This window comes from Mesoplodon bidens (genome assembly GCF_964165515.1).
Source record: "Mesoplodon bidens genome assembly, chromosome: X".
NCBI classification, from domain to species: Eukaryota; Metazoa; Chordata; class Mammalia; order Artiodactyla; family Ziphiidae; genus Mesoplodon; species Mesoplodon bidens.
The window spans coordinates 111626118-111650642 of NC_138163.1; the positions used below are offsets into that span (position 1 = coordinate 111626118).

At 35.4% G+C, this 24525-nt stretch overlaps 1 protein-coding gene across 2 annotated transcripts in view; it reads left to right on the plus strand.

The window, feature by feature from the left end:
• The window catches only part of DMD (dystrophin), a 2087389-nt gene that overhangs the window by 601327 nt on the left and 1461537 nt on the right, over window positions 1–24525 (plus strand). For both annotated transcript variants that reach the window (XM_081221405.1, XM_081221404.1), the window contains exon 12: window positions 7791–7941. In XM_081221405.1, the coding sequence (XP_081077531.1) occupies window positions 7791–7941 (151 nt within the window). The remainder of the gene's footprint in view (window positions 1–7790; window positions 7942–24525) is intronic.

The window sequence follows — 24525 nt, forward strand, 5'->3', positions numbered from 1 at the left end:
CTAATACACGTTTGATTTTGAGGGAGAATCGAAAGTTTCATTTCTGTTGTTGGAAGAGAAACTTGGCAGGTGAGTTCTTTCTAAAATATTTATTGTGAGGCTGTAGAATAAGAACTGTGGCCTCCACTACCAGGTTGCAGGGTATAATAGAACGGTAAGTGTGAGAATTAGTGGGAGCTTTTGAAAAATGTGCCTGACCTGTTCTCCTTGCTTTCTTCCCTGGCCCAAGATGTCGGTGTACCGATTGGTGGGAGTGGTGGTGTTGTAGAGAAGAGGATGGACACATTTGTTTTGGGGAAAAAAAAGAAACTCTTCATATGATTCTGTTAGACCGTTGCCTCACTTCATTCTCCAATGGAAACTCCTACTATACTAGTGCCTAAGATTTAGAGACAGAAGACCACTGTCCAGTGTCAGGCTTTGCAGCTGGGTCTTTTAAGGTGTGGTTAGGACTTGGAGGAAAGAGGATGGCCTTTTTGAGGCAAGGAGGTGCAGGGGAGCAGGAGGGATTAAGCACCTGCACAGATTCTGGTGATAGACTTTAAGAAATTTAGTATGGGAACTGGCAGAAATTGGTGGTGGAGGTGGTGACAGTAAAGGTGGTCAAGTAGAGGTGACAGTGATGGTGAAAGTCTTATGCATTTGGGGGTCATTACTTTATTGGATTCTTAGTTTTAAGCCTTATGTTTCACAGGGCATTCAGTGACCTTTGATAAATGTTCTAAACCTTGAGAGTTGAAAAATACTGATATGCTTTATATGGCCCATTCATTACTGCCAGACAACAGAAACCCTTTATGTATTTGTACATATGTGACTGAAAGTTTTCTTTAATTTATCAATATTGTTTTTCTATTTTAAAGCAATGTTTGCTTTTTTTGCCTGGAATATATCAGATTTTCTGTTTCTTACATTTAATGAAACATTATAAATATTTAAAATGTCTGGTCATTCATTTTACTTTGTCACCATATGTTTGACGGGAACCGGGTCTCAAAGTGTATGGTGGTTTCCGTTATTAATGTAAACCTCATAATGTCCCCTTGTTTTGGTGAGAAGAAAGAGTAAAATTATCTATTAATGACAAAAATCTAGAAAATCCCAGTAAATGACCTTCTTTTTTCTTCTATTTTTCCTTCTTGATAATCACTGACATAAATGAAATGAGGAATAGATACAAAAGTTATCTCTAAAAAAGTATCATTTGTACAGGTAATATAACATAATGGTGAAGCAGACCCCAGGGCCACAATACCTGATTCCCACATTCCCACCTCCCCTTGCTTGACTTTTGACTCAGGTAAACCTTTGTTCCCCCATCGGTAAATTGGGGCTAATATCAGTTCCTGCATCATTAGTATTAATTACAGTAATACCTTTATTGTCTGACAAATGATGAATATAATTTGTTACTCACAAATAAAATTTTATTTTTAAGTCCCAAATTGTGCAAGGTCAGAATTACTATTTAATAGATAATGTACTACTTATAAAGTATTATTAGTTTATAAATAATTGGGTAAAGACATTTTTATTCACCATAAACCTACGTCCATATTATCTCCATGCCTCTGGTTCCTTTTGTGGCCATGCTGCCTGGGGTCAGCTACCAAAACATTTGCCACTTGTGAGCATCCCAGGGCTGATGTAAAAATTATGCCTGAGTCCTGAGAACCAATACAATAATTTTTAACCCTGGGTGTTCATTGGAATCACCTGGCTAGAGATAAATTCCACTAATTCACCTTTATGTGATAATTTGAATAAAAACTGGACTTAAACATCACCTTCAATGGCCACTTTATTAATAGAGTAAATGAAATAAAAACCCATATATGGGGGTTTATAGGGTTTATATAGCTACACGTTTAAGCATATGTCAGCATTCTGGGAGCATCTGGTTGCGTGTAAGCAATTCCTGAGGTAAAATCAGAACTCTGTAATCTATTCATTAAAACCATTTTGCTAAGATTTTCAAGCCAACAGTTTGAATAAGTGAATAAATTAATTTTAGTTTGTATCAGTATGATTTTAGTTACTAAATGGCATGAGTTTAAAAATGTCTTGTTAATTCAGTTTCTCTAATTCACACTGGCCAACTATATGTTTTATTGACAACTTAAATCATGGGATTATATTGTGAATTTATAACATGTTAATTGAACATCGCTGGTGATTCTTTTGTAATCTGGAAATGCACAATAATACTTTACCTTCTTCTGTTAGTTGTATTTCTTATTTAAGAATTGCATATAAACAAATAATTACTAAGTCTAGGAAATTGGGCTTGAGAACTTGTCTTCCTAAAGGGTTTACCATTCTTGGTAATTTTGTAATTTTTAACTGTAATCCCCTAGGATTTATAAAGTCTGTACTTTTACATACATGATTAATTTTTTGTAAGTATTTTTACACCTTTTTTATAATGTATTACATGATTAATTTTTTGTAAGTATTTTTACACCTTTTTTTATAATGTATTACCATAAAGCCCAAGAAACACTCTTAAGAGTATCAAATATAGGCTGAAATTAATAAAAACATGTCCACTTCTGGCATTTATAAGTTTGTGTCTAGAGAATGGAAGTATCAAAAATTGCTGTTCATATTTATTGCTAGATTCCTTAACTCAGAATATCATTCCTTATAAATATTGCATTGCATAAAGAAATGGTATGGTAAAGACTTCAAATAAGGATTTTTTTGCTGTTGTAAATCCAATTATCTGTTGGTTTAGAGTTGTACTAATACTGTAGCCAGTAGCCACATGTAGCTATTTAATTGTGAAATTAAATTATTATAGTTAAGTATAGGTAAAATTTCAGTTTCTCAGTCACACTAGCCATATTTCAAGTGCACAATAACCACTCATGGCTATAGTGGCTACAGTATTGGAGAGTGCAGATCTACAACATTTACATTATTGTAGAAGATTCTACTGGACAGTACTGGTTAGGGAATAAATGCTTTCCCAGGGTCCAACAGTATCTCTGTAAAGCAGATCCTATGTTTCCATTGATTTCTTTCATGTTAAGGAAGCTAATGTTCCCACAGTGGGTGTGAGGTGAGAGACAGATCTCCAATAAAATTATTTGAAAAACGGTATCCTTTTTTTTTTTTTTTTTTTTTTTTTTGTGGTACGCGGGCCTCTCACTGTTGTGGCCTCTCCCGTTGCGGAGCACAGGCTCCAGACGCGCAGGCTCCGGACGTGCAGGCTCAGCGGCCATGGCTTACGGGCCCAGCCGTTCCGCGGCATGTGGGATCTTCCCGGACCGGGGCACGAACCCATGTCCCCTGCATCGGCAGGCAGACTCTCTACCACTGCGCCACCAGGGAAGCCCTGAAAAACGGTATACCTTAAGATGCCTTTTACTGTAACTAACAAATAGCCCAACTCAAAGTGGTTTGTAGCATTGCTCCTTAAAGTGTGATCCATGCACCAGCAACACTGGCATCTCCTGGGCGTTTGTTAGAAATGAAGAATCTCAGCCCTCTTCTCAGACCCACTGCCTTAGAATCCGTAATAAGATGCACTAAGCACGTGAGTCATATACACATTAAAGTTTGGGAAGCAATGCTTAAAACCATAAGGATATCTATTATCTTATTACAATAAATTTACAGGTGGGGTGACTCAAGACCATTAAGTCTGTGACTCAGTTGTGCCATCAGAGTCCCAGCTTCTTTCAGTGTATTGCTTTTGCTAGTCTCCCTCTGTCCACCTATGCTTTTTACAATTGGACATTGGCTGCAGCAGTTCGTAGTATCATATCTTGCATCCTTCTGCCTCTAGACTTTGTCAGGACCATCTCCTGTCTGGAGCTATTTTATTACAATTCTCCTACCTCCTCTCTCTAGTGCCAGTCATATCTATGCTCCATTCTCCTTTTGATTTTATGTCCCTTTCTAAATGACCACTTGAAAACCATAAATTGAAACCAAGAAAAATGCAAACTCTTTCCTTGCCTGTGGGTGGTAGATTTTTATTTTATGAATTTGATAAATTTCCCTAACTTATTTGCATCTTGAGAATGTTAGTTGGAAATGTGGACTGACTTTCTCATTTTAATAGTATTTTAGATTGAACAAAATTAAATTGTCATTTTCATGGAATAAAAACCTCAAGTACCAGCAACTTCATATGACCCAACCTAATACAACATTTTATCCATGAAGAAGGAAAATAATTCAAGGTTAAGAGCACAGACTTGGGGCTTCCCTGGTGGCGAAGTGGTTGAGAGTCCGCCTGTTGATGCAGGGGACACGGGTTCATGCCCCGGTCCGGGAGGATCCCACATGCCGCGGAGCGGCTGGGCCCGTGGGCCGTGGCCGCTGGACCTGCACATCCGGAGCCTGTGCTCTGCAACGGGAGAGGCCACAACAGTGAGAGGCCCGCGTACCGCAAAAAAAAAAAAAAAAAAAAAGAGCACAGACTTGGGTCACAGCTTACCATTTATATACAGACTTAACATGTCTGTGAGAGACATTGGGCAAGTTCTTTAACCTTTCCAAGTTACAGTGTCCTCAGAAATAAAATAACAACAGTATTAGCTACCTCATTAGGTGATAATGAGGACCAAATGTAATTATTGAGTGTTTTTCAAAGACAAGTTAATCACGCTCCACCTTCACAATTTCTTCCATTTCTGCACTTGTCTTTATCATTATACATTAAATACTTTCCCTTAAAATAATCATTTTTTACTTAATTTTTACTTAATTTTCATCCTAAGCCATATTATTTCATATATACTTTAAAATCATATATATATATACACACTATATATGAATATATATGTATACACACACATAAGCTCTGTGTGTGTGTACACACACTCGTGCGCGTGCACTAAGACATCCCCCAAGGGGATAGGATGATGCTATTGGTTCAGGAACCACACTTTGAGAACCATTGGTCTAGAGAGGAAAAGCAGGGATCTATTTGTCTGGGAAATACTGATGTAATTGTACCAGTCATTAAAATATTGAACCACACAGGCTGCACACTGAGTGTCCTCATACAACATCTGCCACCCAGTTATGCCGGCCCCTTCTCCAAGAACCTTCAATTACACATTCCTACATTCCACCTATAAAAGATGCAGTACCTGACAAAGTGCTTATTGGATATCCATTCTTATTGGTTCGTCTCTGAATCCAGGTTTATAAGATGAAACCACTATTAAACATAAAAGATTATTCGAGGTTCAGACTTCAGATTTTCAGGCAGAGCTCAAGAAATTTCCCAGAACCCATGGATTAGTGTAGGGTATGACATTGTATAACTCTCCCACACCTTATATCGTCAAGCTGTATTGGCCTTCCTGGTCCTTTCTGATGCCTCAGGACGTTTGCACAGGTGATTCCTTCTATTTAGAAAGTGTTTACCCCTTCCTCTTCACTACTTCCTCTTACTTCAGACTTTAGAGTTATTCAAATATTAGTGCTTCAGAAAAGCCTTTCCTTACCTCACAGACTCAGTTCAGTTACTCTCATTTCATAGCATGATCACAATTACAATTAACTAATGGCTTAATGAGCTATATATTATCTGTGGCCCCCATCCTCAGAATGTAAGATCTGTGACTGTAATGGGCTGTGTGGGTCTTTCTCACCTCTCCATTCATAATGTCTAAGTACTCAATAATTTTACATTTAATAAGTGTATGACTCAGTTTTTTAAGTCTCAACTCTCAGGCTATGTGTTGTGTAATGACACCATTCATAATGATCCCAGGTCAACTTGGAGCTGCTTTTATGTCTCCTCTGAATGTATATAAATCTAATTATAATGATTTCCTTGTACTATTATAATTGTTGATGTATGAATTTCCATAAAAGTCTCTAAGCTACTTGAATATAAGGATATTTTCTTTTGTCTGTTCCTAACAAACAGGAGTTTCCAGCACAGATATGGAACTCAGTGAATATTTGTTGAATGAAACGTCTGTCCAAAAGTAAAAAAAAAAAAAATTAAATGATATTTTTAAATGAAATCCCTTATTAACACTAACACATGTGTGTTAGACTTGAAATATTTCTTCAAGTATAAGTAATAATATGGGATTTTTTCTTTATATATTGTGAGATTTTTAGCTCAATGTAACAACAAACGGGGCAGGAAAAACAACAAACACAAGGAATGATATTGCAGCCAATTCTCATGAAATCTTATTATCAAGTCAGTTCTCAAGGGATAGACTGAACCAATAAAGTAAAAGATTTAGATACCTTGCAATGTCAGGATGGTGTTCATTTTCTAAGAGACTTAAACTAGCAACTTTTGAGTTTTTGCTTCCACTTAAATGGATGCTTCATCTATGTTGTTTCCCATAAAAATAAAACATCTACTTCTTGTGTTTGATAAATGAAAGCTTGTTCTCATAGACTTCTGATTACAGTGTGCCTCAGGGGACATGTGTCTCTAGAAGGTGAAAGGTGTAATGGTAAATTGTATAATCTAAATTATTTTAAAACACTCTCAGTTATGTGTGTATTTTGTATGTTTAAACATGCTGACTAACGGAAATGTCTTGTAAAGATTTTATAAATCAGAATAATAAATTTCTAACTGGAATTATGTCCTCTTTATTGACATAAAGAGATCAGTGTGCAGTATACTATGGTTTTCAAAAATGCTTTAAACATGCCTTCATGAAGAATATTTACCTTAAAACAAGTACTAATAGTTCTCATTTGAGTCTCAACTTTTTGTTGAATTAATGGATGAAATAACCTAAATTTTAACTTTCATCCTCACCATGAAATTGTGTGATTGATAAGCAAGATATTGTCTCACGTCCCTGATGCCAGTATCCAAATTGAGAACGTTTAAGAAGTTAGTTCTAGGGCATATAGCCAGGCTGTGAACCAAAACCAAGCCTTTGGACTTTAAATCCATTACCCATTGGTAATAGCTAATTACATTACCCTATTGTATACATCTTTGGAAAAAAAAAACAAAAAAGCATTCTTTGACTTATCTATTTCTACATAACAAATGACTCCAAAACTTAGTGGCTTAATACAAAAGTTTATAATTATATCGTGATTCTGTAGATCAGGAATATGGGCAGGGCTCATCTAGGTTGTTGTTCTGCAATCGTGGTATGGCTGGGGTCACTCATTGGGCTTCATTCATCAGGAAGCTCAACTTCTAAGAGAGCATTTTATCCTCCAGAGTTACTTTCAAGATGGTCTCTAATCATTCAGTAGTCTAGCTTGGGCTTCCTTACAGCATGGCAGCTGGGTTCCAACAGAGAGAATACAAAAGCTACCTGTTCTTTTACAGTCTATGCTTGGAACTCATATAGCGTCACTTTTGCCACATTCTGTTGGTCAGAACAAATCACAAGGCCACTCCATATTCATGAGCATGGAAAATGGACTCCATCTCTTGATGGCATGACAAAGAATTTTATGGCCATCTTTTATCACCACACGTATTAAAATTAAAATAATGGATATATAAACAAATGATTGCCAGGATATACTACTAACTCAATTACCAGAGATGGCTCACACTTTATTTAGCATGTTCACATTTAGTTAGCTATGTGAAACTTTCTAAAAATTGGGATGTGTGAACTATAATAAGTTAAAGAAAGAATTTCTTCAGAGGTGATTGATTATGGGCTTTATTTACCTTCCTTCTTAATGTCCAACAATGCCAAACCATGTGAACACACATTTAGTTATAAATGTCAATAGTTTTACCTAGTAATAGGTTTAATAATAGTAAGTAAAGTTGTTTTGACAGAGGCAATAATAGGCATCTTTCAAATTTTCAGTTTACATAAAGTTCTAATGGATCTCCAGAATCAGCAACTGAAAGAGTTACATGACTGGCTAACAAAAACAGAAGAGAGAACAAGGAAAATGGAAAAGGAACCCTTTGGACCTGATCTCGAGGACCTAAAACGCCAAGTACAACAACATAAGGTTAGTGTATTTTATGCTATTTGTTTTCATCTGAAAAACAAACTAAGTGTATATGTGTATTACCTGCATAGACATGCCATGGTTTACAGATAAGAAAGAATTAAAGCTTCAATTGAGAAGAGTTTTAAAATAATTCTTACCTAATACTTTTTGCGATGTTTACTTTTTCAAGTACAAAATAGCTAGGCTTTTCATATTTGAAAAAAATCAAATATATTCCTGGAAGAGAACAATGCTGGCTATGTGATTTATTAAAGTTTTGGTTTCTTAGAAGAGGGTCTCTGTAGGGATTACCTGCAAAGCAAGTTTAAGTAATAAGGCAAGATTTTTTAAACATGGCTTTACCTTTGATTCATAAGGTCTTAGAGCAGGCAAAACTTGATGAAAAATGAACATCTGTAACATAGCTTTCCTATAAAATATAGCATCTAATAATTTTAATATTTGTTGTTCCATCCAGTTTATTTGTACACTTACAGTTATGCTCCCTGGTTGCCAGAAAGCATTTATTGTTTCTGTGATTAGAATTTCTACAGAAATATTTCTTTTCTTTTCAGCTTCCATTTTTTAATTGAGGTATAACTGACATATGACATTATATTCATTTCAGGTGTGCAACAAAATGATTCAATATTTGTATATATTGCAAAATGACCACCACAATAAGTCTAGTTAACATCCACCACCATATAAAGTTAGAATTTTTTTTTCTTGTGAAGAGAGCTTTTAATATTTACTTTCTTGGCAAATTTTAAATATGCACTACAATATTATTGATTATAGTTACCATGTTCTACATTACACCCCCATGACTTACTTATTTTGTAACTGCAAGTTTGTACCTCTTGGCCCCATTCACCCATTTCACCCAGTCCCCAAGCCCCCTCCACTCTGGCAACCACCATTCTGTTCTCTGCATCTGTAAGTTTTGTTTTGTTTGTTTGTTTGAAATCGTTTTTAGATTCCACATATACTTGAAATCATAGTGTTTGTTTTTGTCTAACTTATTTTGCTTACCATAATTCCCTCAAGGTCCATCCAATTTGTCACAAAGAGCCAAGATTTTATTATTTTTTATGTCTTTTTATGGAATATATACAACATTCCAGTGTATATATACACCACACTTTCTTTATCCATTCATCCATCAATAGACACTTAGGTTGTTTCCATGTCTTGGCTATTGTGAATAATGCTGCAGTGAACATGGGGGTGCAGATATCTTTTCGAGGTAGTGTTTTTGTTTTCTTCAGATAAATATCCAGAAGTGGAATTGCTGGATCATATGTAAGTTTTATTTTTAATTTTTTGGAGAACAGCCATACCGTTTTCCACAGTGGCTGCACTAGTTTACATTCCCACCAACAGTGCATGAGGATCCCCCTTTCTCTACATTCTCCCCGACACTTGTTATTTCTTGTCTTTTTGATAATAGTGGTTTTGACTATGCATTTCCCTGATTAGTGATGTTGAGCATCTTTTCATGTGCCTTTTGGCCATTCATATGTTTTCTTTGGAAAAATATCCAGTTCCTCTGAACATTTTTTAATCATATATATATATATATTTTTTTTTTTGCTTTTGAGGTGTATGAGTTCATCATATATTTTGGATTTTAATCCCTTATCAGATATGTGATTTGCAAGTATTTTCTCCCATTTGGTAGGTTGCCTTTTCATTTTGTTGATGGTTTCCTTTGCTGTGCAGAAGCTTTTTAGTCTGATGTAGTCTCACTTCTTATTTTTGCTTTTGTTCCCTTTGCTTTTGTACTCAGATCCAAAAAATCATTTCCAAGACTAATGTCAAGGAGCTTACCATGTATGATTTCTTCTAGGGGTTTTATGGTTTCAGGTCTTACATTCAAGTCTTTAATCCATTTTGGGTTAATTTTTGTGTAAGGGAAAAGGTAGAAGTCTAATTTCATTCTTTTGCATGTGCTGTCCAGTTTTCCCAGCACCACTTATTGAAGAGACTGTCCTTTCCCCCTTGTATATTCTGAGTGCCTTTGTTGTAAACTAATTGACTATTTATGCATGGGTTTATTTCTGGGCTCTCTATTCTGTTCCACTGATCTATGTGTCTGTTTTTTTATGCCAATACCATACTGTTTTGATTACTATAGTTTTGTAATATAAATTGAAACCAGGTAGCTTGATGTCTCCAGCTTTGTTCTTCTTTCTCAAGATTGCTTTGGCTATTTGGGGCCTTTTGTGGTTCCACACAAATTTTCGGATTGTTTGTTTTATTTCCATGAGAAATGTGATTGGAATTTTGATAGGGACTGCATTGAATCCCTTGATTGCTTTGGGTATATGGACATTGTAACAGTATTCTTCCATTCAATGAGCATGGCATACCTTTCCATTTATTTGTGTCTTCGGTTTCTTTCATCAGTGTCTTATAGTTTTCAGCGTACAGGTCTTTCACCTCCTTGGTTAAATTTATTGCTAAGCATTTTATTCTTTTTGATGAAATCTTAAATGGGTTTTTTTTAAAAGAATTGTCTTTCTGATAGTTTGTTGTCAGTGTATAGAAATGCAACAGGTTTTTGGATATTGATTTTATACCCTGTGACTTTACTGAATTCATTTATTAGTTCTAACAGTTTTTTGGTGGACTCTTTAGGGTTTTCTATATGTAAAATCATGTCATCTGCAAATTGTGACAGTGTTGCATTCTAATAACCATTATAAAACTAGCTCAGGGTTTTACTGTAGGAACAGAGCCTTGCTCAGTCCATCATCTCTCTCTCTCTCTCTCACACACACACACACACACACACACACACAGAAGAACCTTCATGATTGGCCCAAAATTAGGGTTGCCAGATTTAGCAAATAAAAGTACAAGAAGCCTAGTTAAATTTGAACTTCACATAAACAATGAACTTTTTTTTTAGTGTAAATATGTCCCAAATTAGTTATTGTTTAGCTGAAATTCAGATTTTACTGGGCATCCTGGATCATATCTGACAACTCTACTCAGGATTCTGTGCTTCTTGGATTTATGGCTTTGAAAGGAAATATCTGCTCCCTCAACTCATACCTGCTAAATCTGTGTCTCACCCAACTTCATTCTTTTTTTTATATATATAACTTTTTGTCATACCTAGCTTCACAGTTCTTTCATGCAGATGAAAGATACCTTTCTTTTTACATCCCAGAGCTGTTTTTTATTTAATGAACTTCAGGTTCAGTGAAGAATGGGGCTGGCTTTTGCTATTGCTGCAGCCAAAGCCATCCTTTGGCCACAGCAGCTTAAGAAAAAACAGTTTGGGGAGAGCTATAGCTACGGCAATCCCGTCTGCTACCCCGTTGGGAAAAAATAAAGCATCAACTGCATTCTAATTTTCACATGGAAATTGTGACTAAAAGAGGTTCACTTGTCACATAGGTTTTAACTGAACATCTGATAAAGAAGTTAGAGCCAGTGCTAGACCTTGAACTGGACCACTTTTTCTATGTGATCATGCATTCCTCTGGTAAACCATGTATGCATTCTCTTCCCCTTGGCCTACACTGGAAGTTGCGTGCAGACAGTTTCTGTATATATCAGTGGCTTCCTCTCTGTCTGAAGGCATTCACTGGCCACAGGAGAGTCTCAGCCAGTTTGAACATGGGCAAAAAGTAGTTAGTGCTGCCAGAGCTGCCATTAACCAAGGAGGGACAGGAAATGATGGATAAGTACCCTAGAATCCTTGCCCAGTGGCGAGATGATTCCAAGGTATCTCTCAATTCCCAGTTTCTCAGAGGTTTCCCAGCAAGACTGGGCCCCAGATGTCCATGGGGTAAACTATCTCACAGTTCTACCCGCTCATGATGTCTCTTGAGATGACTTCTCAGATAAACTATTTGTACCCAAATATTTGGCTTAGGGTCTGTTTGGGAACGAACTCAACCTAAGACAGCCTTCTTGCCTGGGAAGCCAGAGTACTATCCCAGCTTACCATTAACTAAATATGTAATTTTCAGAAATTATTGAATCTCTCAGGTTCTCCATATTTTCACTTTGGAAATAAAAGTGTTGAGCCAGTTGATTTTTAGTGTTCCTTCCAGTCATGGTTTTAATGTTTCGATTAGTTTTAGAATGTGAAGCATTTCAGGCAAGGACAAGACTACAGTCAGTAACATTGAACATCAGAGGGATGGATGCCAGCACTGGATGCCTGGAGTCTAAGGAGGAAGCCAGGAAGAGAAGGAGAGAAGTGGCAGAGAATGGTAGGGTAGCCATAAGGGTGAATGACTTAGGGCAACTACGAGTAAAGGTCTCATCTGGAAACCAGGAACAGAGCCTTCATTGAGGTTAGGCTGTCTAGGGTCTTCATATTCTGCCAATTACCTGAAAGGTTTTGCACTTTGCTCTGGAAGATTTAAAATGAATGGAATGGAAAGTATCTGACTAATATTGTAATAAAATTTGAATAGTTGTCCATTACTTGAAAATGTGCCTTTTCTGATGAATATGAAATTGCTTTGAAGAGCATAATTTGAAACAAAAAGAAAGCAACAGAACTATATGCAAGTTGATTATGTAATCATTTACATCTAGGATTTATTCATATAAGTGTGTAAGGAAAAGCAGAAGGAATTGGTTTTCTGACATAGAAAGTGAGGCCATCTTCCACCTTTAACTGTTTAAACCCACTTCACAATATATTATTTTTTTAATAAAATTAAGACAATGGAAAAACATATTACATAGCTAAGAGAAAGCCTGACAGTTGATAATTCTCTTTTGTTACTTAAAGTAATTACAATGAGAAGAAAATTTTTTGACAAAATCAAACAATTTATAAAGGAGTTGAATTTATTTAAATGGGAAACATGTATGTTTTCTTAGAAGTATACACTAAAAGGAGTAAATTTTTTTTTGTTAATCTTTCCAAGCTTCATAAAACAGAAGAAGGAATAAATATTCTTTCTTTAGGTAACTGAATTCAAACTAAAGCCTTATTTAAATAATCACTGATTTACTTTGCAGCTTTTCTTCCCAAGGATTTTTAGTAAATGAAAATAAGAAAATTTCTCCTTCTGACAGTGAAATACATCAGTAACCTTGGAGTAGTCAGAAAGTAACTGCACCCTGCTGCATCTCCATGCTTCTCACCTAGTATAACATTTAGTTTTTTTAGCTTCATATCCATAGACAGTACATCCTTGAGTCATCCTCTTTATTTTTTTAAGAGATGATTACAGATGACAGAATTAAAGAAGAGATTCAGGTTTTGTTTCTGGGAATGGATTTAAATTCTGCTCGGGTCAGAGGACTCTGGCGTGTGCGTGCCCTCTCGCGCGCGCTCTCTCTCTCTCTCTGTCTCTCTCAGTTGGAGGGCAAATCTTGCAAGTACACCGTGCATATTACAGATGTGCTTCTCTCTGTTCTGTGGCAGCATCCTTTGCTATCTTCATTTCAACAGTATTTTATTACAAGGCAGGCTAGAAATTGAACCACTGTAAAATTCCATGGAAATAAGTCACTTTTACTGAATCTGCCAATTAGGCAAGGTAAAACGATCGATCCTGTATTGGTGGTTACTATTAAATCTAGCCAAACTGTTAATTCGGGGTAACTGGGAAAAGTTCAGTTTGCTGCAAAATTTGGAAGAGACCAGTCATTCTTCATAGCTATTGCTTTGGGGAAAGAATTTAGAGGTTTACTTTAGATCTGAGTCACCCAAAAGTGATTCTCTTGGGAGTGAACAAATTGAAGCTCTCAATCTTCTTGTGAAGGAACATGTCAGAAATAATTCTGGTTGGTTATTTCTGTCTTAAGAGAAAGATTTTATTAGTGGTGTTGATAAGGAATGAAAGAATTGCCCTAGAAAGAGTGACAGTATTATTGAGGACAATAAAAGTCTTATGTGGGCTTGAACTTTCATTAATGGGAAAGCAGTTTGCTATTTTGGAGGGTATTTTAATCAAAAAGAAAATAATTGACTCGGGAATCTTGTCTTGTAGCACAGTCACACTGAGATGAGGTTTAAAGCTTAGTTTACTAGCTGTTACCAATTCTTATGAGAAGTTTAGACTTTTGTTACTAGTTACACTGACTTAGTAACAACACCAACAAGATCCTTACCATATAAGTTATTAGAATTTGCAGGTATCATCGTGACATGTGCACTATGTTACGACTTCAGTAAATGTTCTTTGTTAAGTACTGATTAATACAAATTAAATGACCTCTTAGAAGCTCAGTCACCTATCCTTTCATTGAAGCTTAGTTAATCACAAACATTTGGATTGCCAAGATTGTGAAATAGCCTCTTCTGATGACCTTTAAAATGATCTAGATAGTCATGTAATGGGAAGATTTAGGTGTAATCCTGCCAAAGGATTTGACATTTCATTTCATTCCATTGAATTTTATTCCATATCACTGAACAAACACTCATTAAAGCAAAATAGCTACTGTGAAGAATACAGAGACCTACTGTGTATGGAATCTTCCTCCAGAAGCTTACATGCTAGTACATCAGATAATGACACAGAAAACAAGTGACCATTATACAAGGCATAATATGTCAGATGGCTTGAGAAACAGTGATTTGTTGGGCAAAGGAAATGAGGTGGGGCAATAGAAGGTATGTCACTTGCCTAGGTTATGTGCTGCACTCTGCTCACTGCTGGAGGACCACAGCCTGATCCTGGAGGGTCTTGATCTCAAGACAAGCATTTAGAGCTAGTCTGTGGGCAATAGGGAGCCATTACTGATGATAAATGAAACTGAGGAGAGTGGCAATTTAGGAAAGTTTATCTTATATTTTAGGAAGACATATCTTGTAAGATAAACTAGAACACAGATGAACAGGAGGCCAGAATATGTTAGGAAGATACTGCATAAAGTATATAGAGTCTGAATCAAAGCAATGTCAATGAAAATTGTTTAAAAAATGTTTTGAAAATCAACAGCAGAACCAAAGAGACTAGATTTAGGGAATTATCACAGAGTTCAAAATAATAGTTTCTGAGACTGGGCAATTGGGAGGCCAAAGTTGGATTTCTAAAATATAGGCAATACTAAGAGAGAAATGCAGTAATTGGGAGGAGCATGAGTGATTCTGAAAAGCCTAAGAATGCCATAGAATCATGTAGTGCTTTTAGTGACTAATAAGCTCTCTTACATCTTTAGCAAGATTAAAAGTACATGTTATTAGTTACTGCTATGAAATTCCATTTTATTTCCTATTTTTTGCCCGCATAAGTGCTTAATGAATGTTTGATGGCTATGGCAGTAAAGGTAAACAATATAATTGGTAAAAAAAATATATATATATATACTATGCTGCAGCCAGAGAACCAGAGAGGCCTCTTGTGTGTTTCCCAATGTCTAGCCAAGTATTTAGCACATAACTGATGCTCAGTAAATGGTTTTTGTATCAAATGCTTTTAATAATTCTGACTACTTCTATCACACACAAAAGCTTCATCATTGCTTCCACTCTGACAGAGACATGAAACTTACAATTTAAATAAACAGTAAAAAACATTGTGAGTTGGGTCAAGAAAACAACTCATATAGGTGAAGAAGGAATACATGTTTAAAGCAACTTACATGGAGATATTATCTCTGGTGCCCTCCCACTAACTCTGGCTTTTTTTCATTCCTCTCTCCCTGTTTCATTCTCTGTTCAAATATCTTAATGGTTATAACCCTGGCATCTTTTTATAAATGTCACAGAAGATACTACCAGCAGTCATACTTGTGTTTGTCCATAGAAATCAAGCACGTGAGCCTTGGTTATGCGGAAAAGGAAAACCATTCAATGGAATCAAATCCTCAACTGGCTACCTACCACAGATGGCCAATTCATGAGGAATATGTGCACAGTGAACCAGCCAAAGAAGCTATAGTGTCTGTAATTCTACAACTTTGTTTTTAAATTTGTGTGAGTTAGATTGAACTTGTGAGTTAGGTTGAACTTCCTATAAATTATAAGGACTCTTTTTTGCCCTTATGGCCTCAGTCTTAGGCTTGATCAGGTCTTGCTTGCCCCTTTAAGCTGGGCTTACAACTTAACCTTTCTTTTGAGATTTTTACTTAGAAAGGAGAGAGAAGGCCTAGAAATGTTATTCTGTCTCTTTCTTTGGTTTCCATATGGACCTTACTTGACCTTCAAGGAGCAGTGAATAAGAACCATGGGAGAAAAGCATGCATCCTCTAGGTGGGAGATGGCATGATCATACCAATAGACAGCATTATGATGAACAGGTTTCAAGAGAGAATATCCAAATAGGAAAGATTCATGAGAGAAAAGTAAGAAAACAAATGTAGTATATAAAGAAACTAAGCCATTTAGATAAAAGTAACTTGAACTTCCTTTCAATACTCAAAACCTTATATTAAACACAATTTTTGTGATTAACATTTGTCACTAAGACATACCAATGTTAACATTACTTTCAAACAGTAAGAGCATATAGGACGACCTAACTATTGTGTGTGTGTTTTTAAAGCAAGCTTTGTGATAGTAGTTTTTCAAATGTAATAGGTTGAATTCAAGTATCACTAGAGGGGTAAAACCTGATACTCAACTGAGTACACACACAAATGCATACACTTACACACAGGAGTTTTTAAGTTTCTATTCATGTGCCTTATGAGTTATAAGAAACATATATCTATCTCTTATGCTTATATGAGCTATATTAATATCTCTTATATGAGAGGCAGTATATCACAGATTCAGAAGCCAGACTGCCTAGGTTCAAAATATAGCTCTATCATTTGTGAGCTGACTGACTTTGCAAAAGTTGCTTAAGCATTTTGTGCCTCAGTTTCTCCAAGTATGAAATCAGGGTGGTGATGATGATGATGATGATGATACCTATCTTATAGGGTTGATAAAAATATTTACTACATAATTACCTAAAAAGCACTTAGAATAATACTTGATACCCAGAATTATATAAATTATCTTAGCTGTTATTATTATATAAGACATGACTTTTACTCAAACAAAGTTGATTTGTATGGTAATAAAATTTTTGGGGCATAAAGAAGTGGCAAGTTAATGTAAAAAGGGACAATATTATGCTTTATGGTGTACAGAGTAGTGTATGCATGATACTCAGTTTTAATTTTTTTTAATCTAGTTGAGAAGACTTCTAATTTCCCATCAACATACTACAAAAAAGCAGCAGATTCCAAGGATAACTTCCCCATATTAGATAATGCCATTAATTTAATTTAATTAAAAAATAATAATGCAATCCATACCCATGTCCTTATTTTCACAGATCAAGTGATTCCAGCTAACAGGTGACTAATGAGCAACTATTGAGCACTGATTCAGTAACATGGCTCAAAATGTTACAGCCCTGTTTTAAAGTACATCAGTACATCTACTAAAATGTAATTATCCAAGACCCCCTCATCTTAGAGATATCCAGTTTATTTTTTATACTTAATTTCTCCTATAATGCTTATTTATTAGAAGTTTTCTGCCCTCTGGGGAGGGTGAAACAAGAAGGAAAGAAAAAGACCCTATCTCTCACTTAATCGGGTTGGTCTCAGCTAAAGTATCTTTATTCTCCGGAACCAATACAAATTAATTTCAGTTTCCTTCCATAGGTAATGCAGCATTAATAATGTAAAGGAATTATTTAAGTATATAAAACATTTTAGAATGCATTTTAGGGGAAAATTCTTCACAAGAAAGCTACAACTGATATGATAATATGAATTTTAAGAAAATATTTTGTCTTGAAAAATAAGTTCATGTATCTTATAACAAAATGCATGACCATAAATCTAATTTCATGTAAAAGTAATGTTGAATATTTCATTATGTATATTTCTAAGGAATATAAAATTGTTAACTACAGTATACTATTATACTATATATACTATATATACTATATATATACTATATATATATATATACTATATATATACTATATATATATATATATACACACACTATATATACTATTTTATTTATTTATTTATTTTTTTGCTGTACGCGGGCCTCTCACTGTGTGGCCCCTCCCACTGCAGAGCACAGGCTCCGGACTCGCAGGCTCAGTGGCCATGGCTCACGGGCCCAGCCGCTCCACTGCATGTGGGATCTTCCCGGACCAGGGCACGAACCCGTGTCCCCTGCATCGGCAGGCAGACTCTCTACCACTGTGCCACCAGGGAAGCCATATTATTTTATGTTTAATATTTCTGTTATGAACAGAATGATTTCTAGTAGTACAACTGGTAGTATTCTGTTACTCAGTGGAACTACATTTTTCAGAGATAATTTATACTGGATAATATTTAATATTCCATTAACAAAGATCTAGGTCATATCTAGTGAGAATGAGAAAACTACTGAAGCATATATTTTTACATGATGTTCTATAGTTTCAGCACACTGAGAATATTTAGTAATTAAAGATACGTAATATAATTATCAAGGGTACTGGGAATAAATACTGATGCCCAGAGGAGCTATTTCCATGCATCTTAGTGTAAGAACAAAATGATAAGGCGATGATGTCAGAAATAGAAGAAAATAAGCATTTCTTCACTATTTATCAGTTCTACTAAGTACTGCAGTCGCTGATTCTAATGTACTATCTCATTTCACTCTAGTACTAAACCTGTCCTGGAGGGATTTAAATCCCTAATTTGTGGATAAATAAATGTATTCAGAGAGGTTGAGTTGCCTAAGGTAACTTAAATAGTACTTCGTAGACTTGAGCTTGTCGTCTTGACCTGTCTGCCTTTGAACCCAGACTCTTTTCGTCTGTTCTGAGATTCCAGTAACTTTGATTGCAGTGGCGATCCTCGAGGCTAGAGCAAATGCAGAGAGTAGCAAAGAGATTAGAGAAGTATGGCACTCGGTCCCTCAGGCTTGGGAATATCTAGATGGAAAAGATGGAGAGACTGGGTGCATACAAGTCCTCAAACTTAGAATACGCAGTAGGGAAAGAGAACATATTAGTAGTGGCTGTGTATGAAATGCTCAGAGTCAAGATGCTTAAGGAAGTGATTTTTCAGCATTAATCCTGAAGCTCTTTCTTTAAAATTAGGGAAAAAGGGACTAGAAAGGGAATATTGAAGAAAATGGGCTCATCATGAGAATGGCAGTAATGTTTGAACTGGAAGATAATCAGTAGAATTGAATGTTACATCTACATACTAGCCAGTCAATGCAGATAACTTCCCTGTGGTACACTTGAAACCTTCCACCCCAGCCCTCTCTCCCAATAATCCTGTTCTCTTCTTTTTCAATAATTATTTTTAGGCTAATGACATTTTGTAATTATTTATTAGATTTTCTTGGTGTTCACTTTAATTTCTGATTTCAATGATATAACTATATGTAGGATGTATGGATAGATGCATGCATGCATGGACTGTAGAGGGAGGAGGAAAGTTAGGAGAATTGAGGGTTATTATTCAATGATTAGGATCTATCACTCATGAAATATTTCCTCACTCCATGAAATAGCTCCTCTGACCATGGTAATTTTTCAGCAACGTATGAGACCACTTGATCAATTAGTTTAAAGCTACTGTTATTAATCTCATGTAAATAATTTGGAAGTTAAAGCCTTATTTAAGGATTTAAAATGTATTATATATTTCTTCAGATCCTAAAGCTTTACTGTAACTTCAGCCATTCTTTTCTTGGATTTCCAAAACCACATTCCATTTCTCTACATAGAATGCTTATTGGAAGATGATGACAGCATGAATAAGATGAGGGTGAATTAGGTGAATATTGGGTTCTTGCAGTATGGTTTAAAGTCTTTGTTCTGAATGTGCCTAAATATGAGTTTTTAGAACTAACTAGCTGTTAGTATTTATTGTGTACCAGGCAAGGTGCTAACCAATTGTAGCTTATTCATTCTTCCTAACCATCTAATGAAGTAGGTACTCTTATTATCCCAATTTTGAAAATTAGGAAGCTGAGGCTTGGTGTGGTTGGAAACTTTCACAAGGTCACATAGCTGGTTAGCAATACATGCAGGAATCAAACTCAGAAAATCTGACGTTAGATCCCACACCTTTAAACACGCACATATTGTTGTCACTCTGTCATCCATACTATGTCCTTTTCTACTTATATTTGGAAAGAGGTAGGGGTACATTAATGGTCAGCTCTGTTTTTAAAACAGTTTTCCACATTTACTGAGCCCCCTTCCTGGGACTGGTAAGCATTGGGTGCTTTTAAAGTCTTTAAAACATCATAGAAATGGTCTTTAGGTCCCCCCCACCTTTGGTAGCTTAGGATTTAGAGGAAACAAACATTTATTTTTAACAAAAAGGTTAAAAAAATGGGTTTGCTATAAAGACTAAGATACCTATGCAAGAATGTTTAAGTAAGTGGGTATCAAAATAAAAGCTCTTCTAGGAGAGCCTGTTGAGGAAGCCTATTTAAAATATTCAGCAAATTTATAACAAAAGTACATACTATAAATACATCCTCATGGGGAACTAGACAGTACTGTGACCAGTCAGGCTTAGTAAAGTGAATATTGGACTGAAAATAAAATGGCAAGTCATTTCCAGATCATTTCATTCAGGGAATAGATAGAATAAGGAATACAGAGCCTAGCCCAGTGCAGAGGTGATGGAAAGAAGGATGTAAAAGTGACCATAAGAGAAAAAGTAACGAGAATGATATACTGCCTACCCCCCCATCATTTCCTAAGAAATCATAAAGTTTTCTGATTTGCCTGGGATGCTTTTATTTGAAAATAAATTCAATTCACATCCAGGTGTATTGCATTAGCTAATTGTTCATGAGTATCTAGGGATTTTTTGGTTCCTGAGCTGGATTTTCTAAGATAGTACTTTCCTAAATGTTAGACGTATTCCATGTTTGTAGAAACTCTTCTGGTTTCTTAAAATTTTTGCACATTTTATATTCAATTCAAGTTTTGTTCTCATCAGTCTTTCCTTTTGTGTACATTTATTTGGCTAAGCTAAAAACTATAAATCACTTAAACTTAATAGTTTACTAAGCATATTTTAATTATATTAATTTAAAGTGATATGTGGGAGTAGATGGCGTTAGAATCCATGCATAACCCATGATCTGTGTTGTTTCTAGGTGTGTGTGTGTGTGTGTGTGTGTGTGTGTGTGTGTGTGTGTGTAGGACCTGCAAGTGTTGGTAATTTCCTGTTGGTTAATCATTGAAGTAGAAGGAGTAATAAACTATGCATATAGGCAACCACAGTCCTTTCCTGTTTCATGTTGTTGAGCATATACTCTGACCAAGGGAAGTATTGTATACCCTCCTATAGAACTTACTGGAGATCCAACCTTGTTTTTGTTTTCTATTACTCTACCTTTCTATTAATTGTTGTTCTTCACCTCTATGTGTCAAATCTAATAATTACCTAGCCTTACATATTTCCATGCCTTTATTTTCCAAACAGTATTTCACATGTATGCTAAGAAAGGATAAAATAGCATAAGTCTGAAGTAAACATTGAAGTGACTCTTCAGTGGTTGTCCTAAGCCAGATTTTGAAGACCAACTTGACATGGGTCAGAGCAAGAATTCGGTACCACTGAAACATTTGAAGGAAATAGAGAAAAGTCATATTTAAATCATAAGATGTGAATATGTACTAAGGGAACAACAAATTTGGTCAGATTCTTTAACTAGAGAATAATTTATAAGAAATAGAATTATTTGTTATACAGAGGTATAACAAAATCTAAGTTGGTCAAATCTAAGCATTTTTAATGTTAAATATCACTGTTGGCCTTTTTTCTTGTCATAAGGAAAAAAGGGATTGTTAGTTGACATTAAAAAACAAACATTGCTGACATTTGTATCTAATAATGGTATAGAAATTTAATTAGGAGCATGACAGATTTTTTTAAATTTGATAAGTGTAACAAATGCATTACTCTAAGAAAAATACTGGCAAGAAATACATAATAAAACACCTAGTAGGTATCTCTGTGTAAATAATTTATATTCTTTTAATAAAGAAAAACAGACTTTAACAATCATATATTACAGTATTTTAACCTGAAGACATTCTCTTCTGATAGGCAAAAATTTTAGTGTATTTCTCTGGGGATACATCTGTATTTGGAATAATTTGGCTCATATTTCAGTTTAATTAGCAAATCAACTGTAAATCTCCATTGTATAAATCCAGCTATGAGAAATTCAAATCCGTAAGAAGTAAATATTTAATTAAAAATTAATTGTAAAATAGCTTTAAAAACTCTAATGTACGTTAAAAATTAGTTGCCTTGAGAATCCATGTTTTCTCAAAGAGGGAAGCAGGAGGGTGTACTTTATACCAGTGATCAAGGCCCTTATTCATGGATACATAATAGGTTGGCAGATAGTTTTAACTTTTTAAGCTAACCATTTTCTGTATGGCATTTTTGCTAATTCTAAGAATCAACTTCATTTTTAAAAAATGAATTCTGGACATTGGATATTCTATAGTCTTTTGTCTTTTGCAAATAATAAGGGGATTAGCTAATACCGTGATATTCATTAATATTTATTTTTGGAGCTGAGGTCTGGGAAAATAGGAAATGATTACAGTGTTGCAATAGGTCTGTCTTGCAGCTATTGAGTATGCTTAGAAAGGTCAGTTTAAGCTTTTCTGTTTTTTGTTTTTTGTTTTTTGTTTTTGCGGTACGCGGGCCTCTCACTGTTGTGGCCTCTCCCGTTGAGGAGCACAGGCTCCGGATGCGCAGGCTCAGCGGCCACGGCTCACGGGCCCAGCCGCTCCGCGGCACGTGGGATCCTCCAGGACCAGGGCACGAACCCATGTCCCCTGCATTGGCAGGCGGACTCTCAACCACTGCGCCACCAGGGAAGCCCTAAGCTTTTCTGTTTTAATCCCTGATTAGGAGTAAAATAAAACGATATAATTTGAAAAAGTCATAGAAGAGAAAAGGAGATACTGGAAATGAAATCAAATAGAGCATATGCTAATTTACTGCAGTGCTATGCATTCTTCGAGATTTTCATCCACTGTTGAGAACCTTTCCCATATTCCTTTATTTACCTCTACTGACTGTAAGTTCAGATGGTTCTCATGTTTGATTTTAAAGCTATTAACTCACAGCTAACTTTAGTGGTACCTTGTGTTAGCACATCAGCAAAAGCATAACATGTAAACCCTTGATCACTATGGCAAGAATATAATTTCTGATTATAGAACAAATAGATAAGCAAAACAAAATCAGAAATCTAAATACTGGAGAAAATAACTAGTATATTTGATCACATATGCTTTAGAAAGATGCAGCCTGAGTTTCAAAATAAGTACCTCATGGCTCAAACAATGATTTTCTGTTTCGTTTACTAAAATATATGAAAACAATAAAAATGTAAAAAATGTGAATAGTATAGCATTATTTCCTAATTGTCTTTAATATATGTAATTAAATATACTCTCATACTTGAGTGATAGGAAAAAAGAATTGGCCAAATTAAACCAATTTATGATATATTGGCCACCTTTTAATTATTATTTTTAAAATTCCTGGCTGACACATTTGAAATGTTCCCAGTCCTAGCTTATATAACTCAGAAAACACAGACTTAACATGACTTTCAAGGGCAACTCTGAATGTTAATGTTTCCATTTTCAGCCTCATGGCAGAAAGAGTTTTATTAACCAGTGTAAGCCCTGGAATGTCAAAGGTGTGATAGGCAGTATAGACTCCACACACAAAATAGATGCATAGTCATTTTATTTTAAATTGCTTCACTTGAAAATGTACTGTGAAAATCTGGAGAGAGGAAGTAAAAGTAAGTGATTTTATATAGTGCTCTAAAATGTTGAGACTTGAAAAATAAAAGTCCTAAGATAAAAATGCTCAAACATTTGAGTTTGTGATGTAGCTAATTCTAATAGATTCCCTTATGCCTGCCATAGGGTTCGAATAACTAAGAGCTAGTCTGATAGGTGCCAGGCATCATTGTTTCACAAGTAGGGATTCCAGGTTTTCTAGAAAGTAACAGGCTTCATCCCAAACCTGCTTCTTCATTCTTGTATTATATAATAACATGTTCTAAGAGGCAGACTAGATGACTAGGAATTTTACATACTCATTTAGGGATTTCCAGGTAATAATTAGTGTAGTGTGATAAGGTCCTGGAGGAACTGGATCTCCCAAGCAGGGTGTCTTGGATCTAGAGCAGCCTCCTCTGTTTAGTCCTCCTCTGTTTACTGTCTGTTTATTCCTCTGTTTACCCCTGTTTATCTTTACAAAAAATCTATACACTGTGATTTTTAAAAGATTGGAATACTGTTTTGGGTTATATGTGCTTGATAGTATAATTGTAATTACACTTAAAAAAAAGAATCTCACCCATTAGATTGTAATCTTTATGCAGTCAGGAAGGGCCAAACTCATCTGTGAATATTGCCCTCACCCCTCCACATGGTGATATTCATTTAACAAGAGTTTGTTTATCTTTAGTTGCTTGGAATATGTAGTGAGAAGGACAGGGGGCATCTCTGTTCTAGTGGATCTTATATTCCAATAAGTAAAGACAAACAACAAATGACTAAACTAATACATAAGAAAAATCTGAGCGTGAAAATGTTATGTTTAAAAAGTTATAGAAATAGTAACTAAGAAGCAAATTTA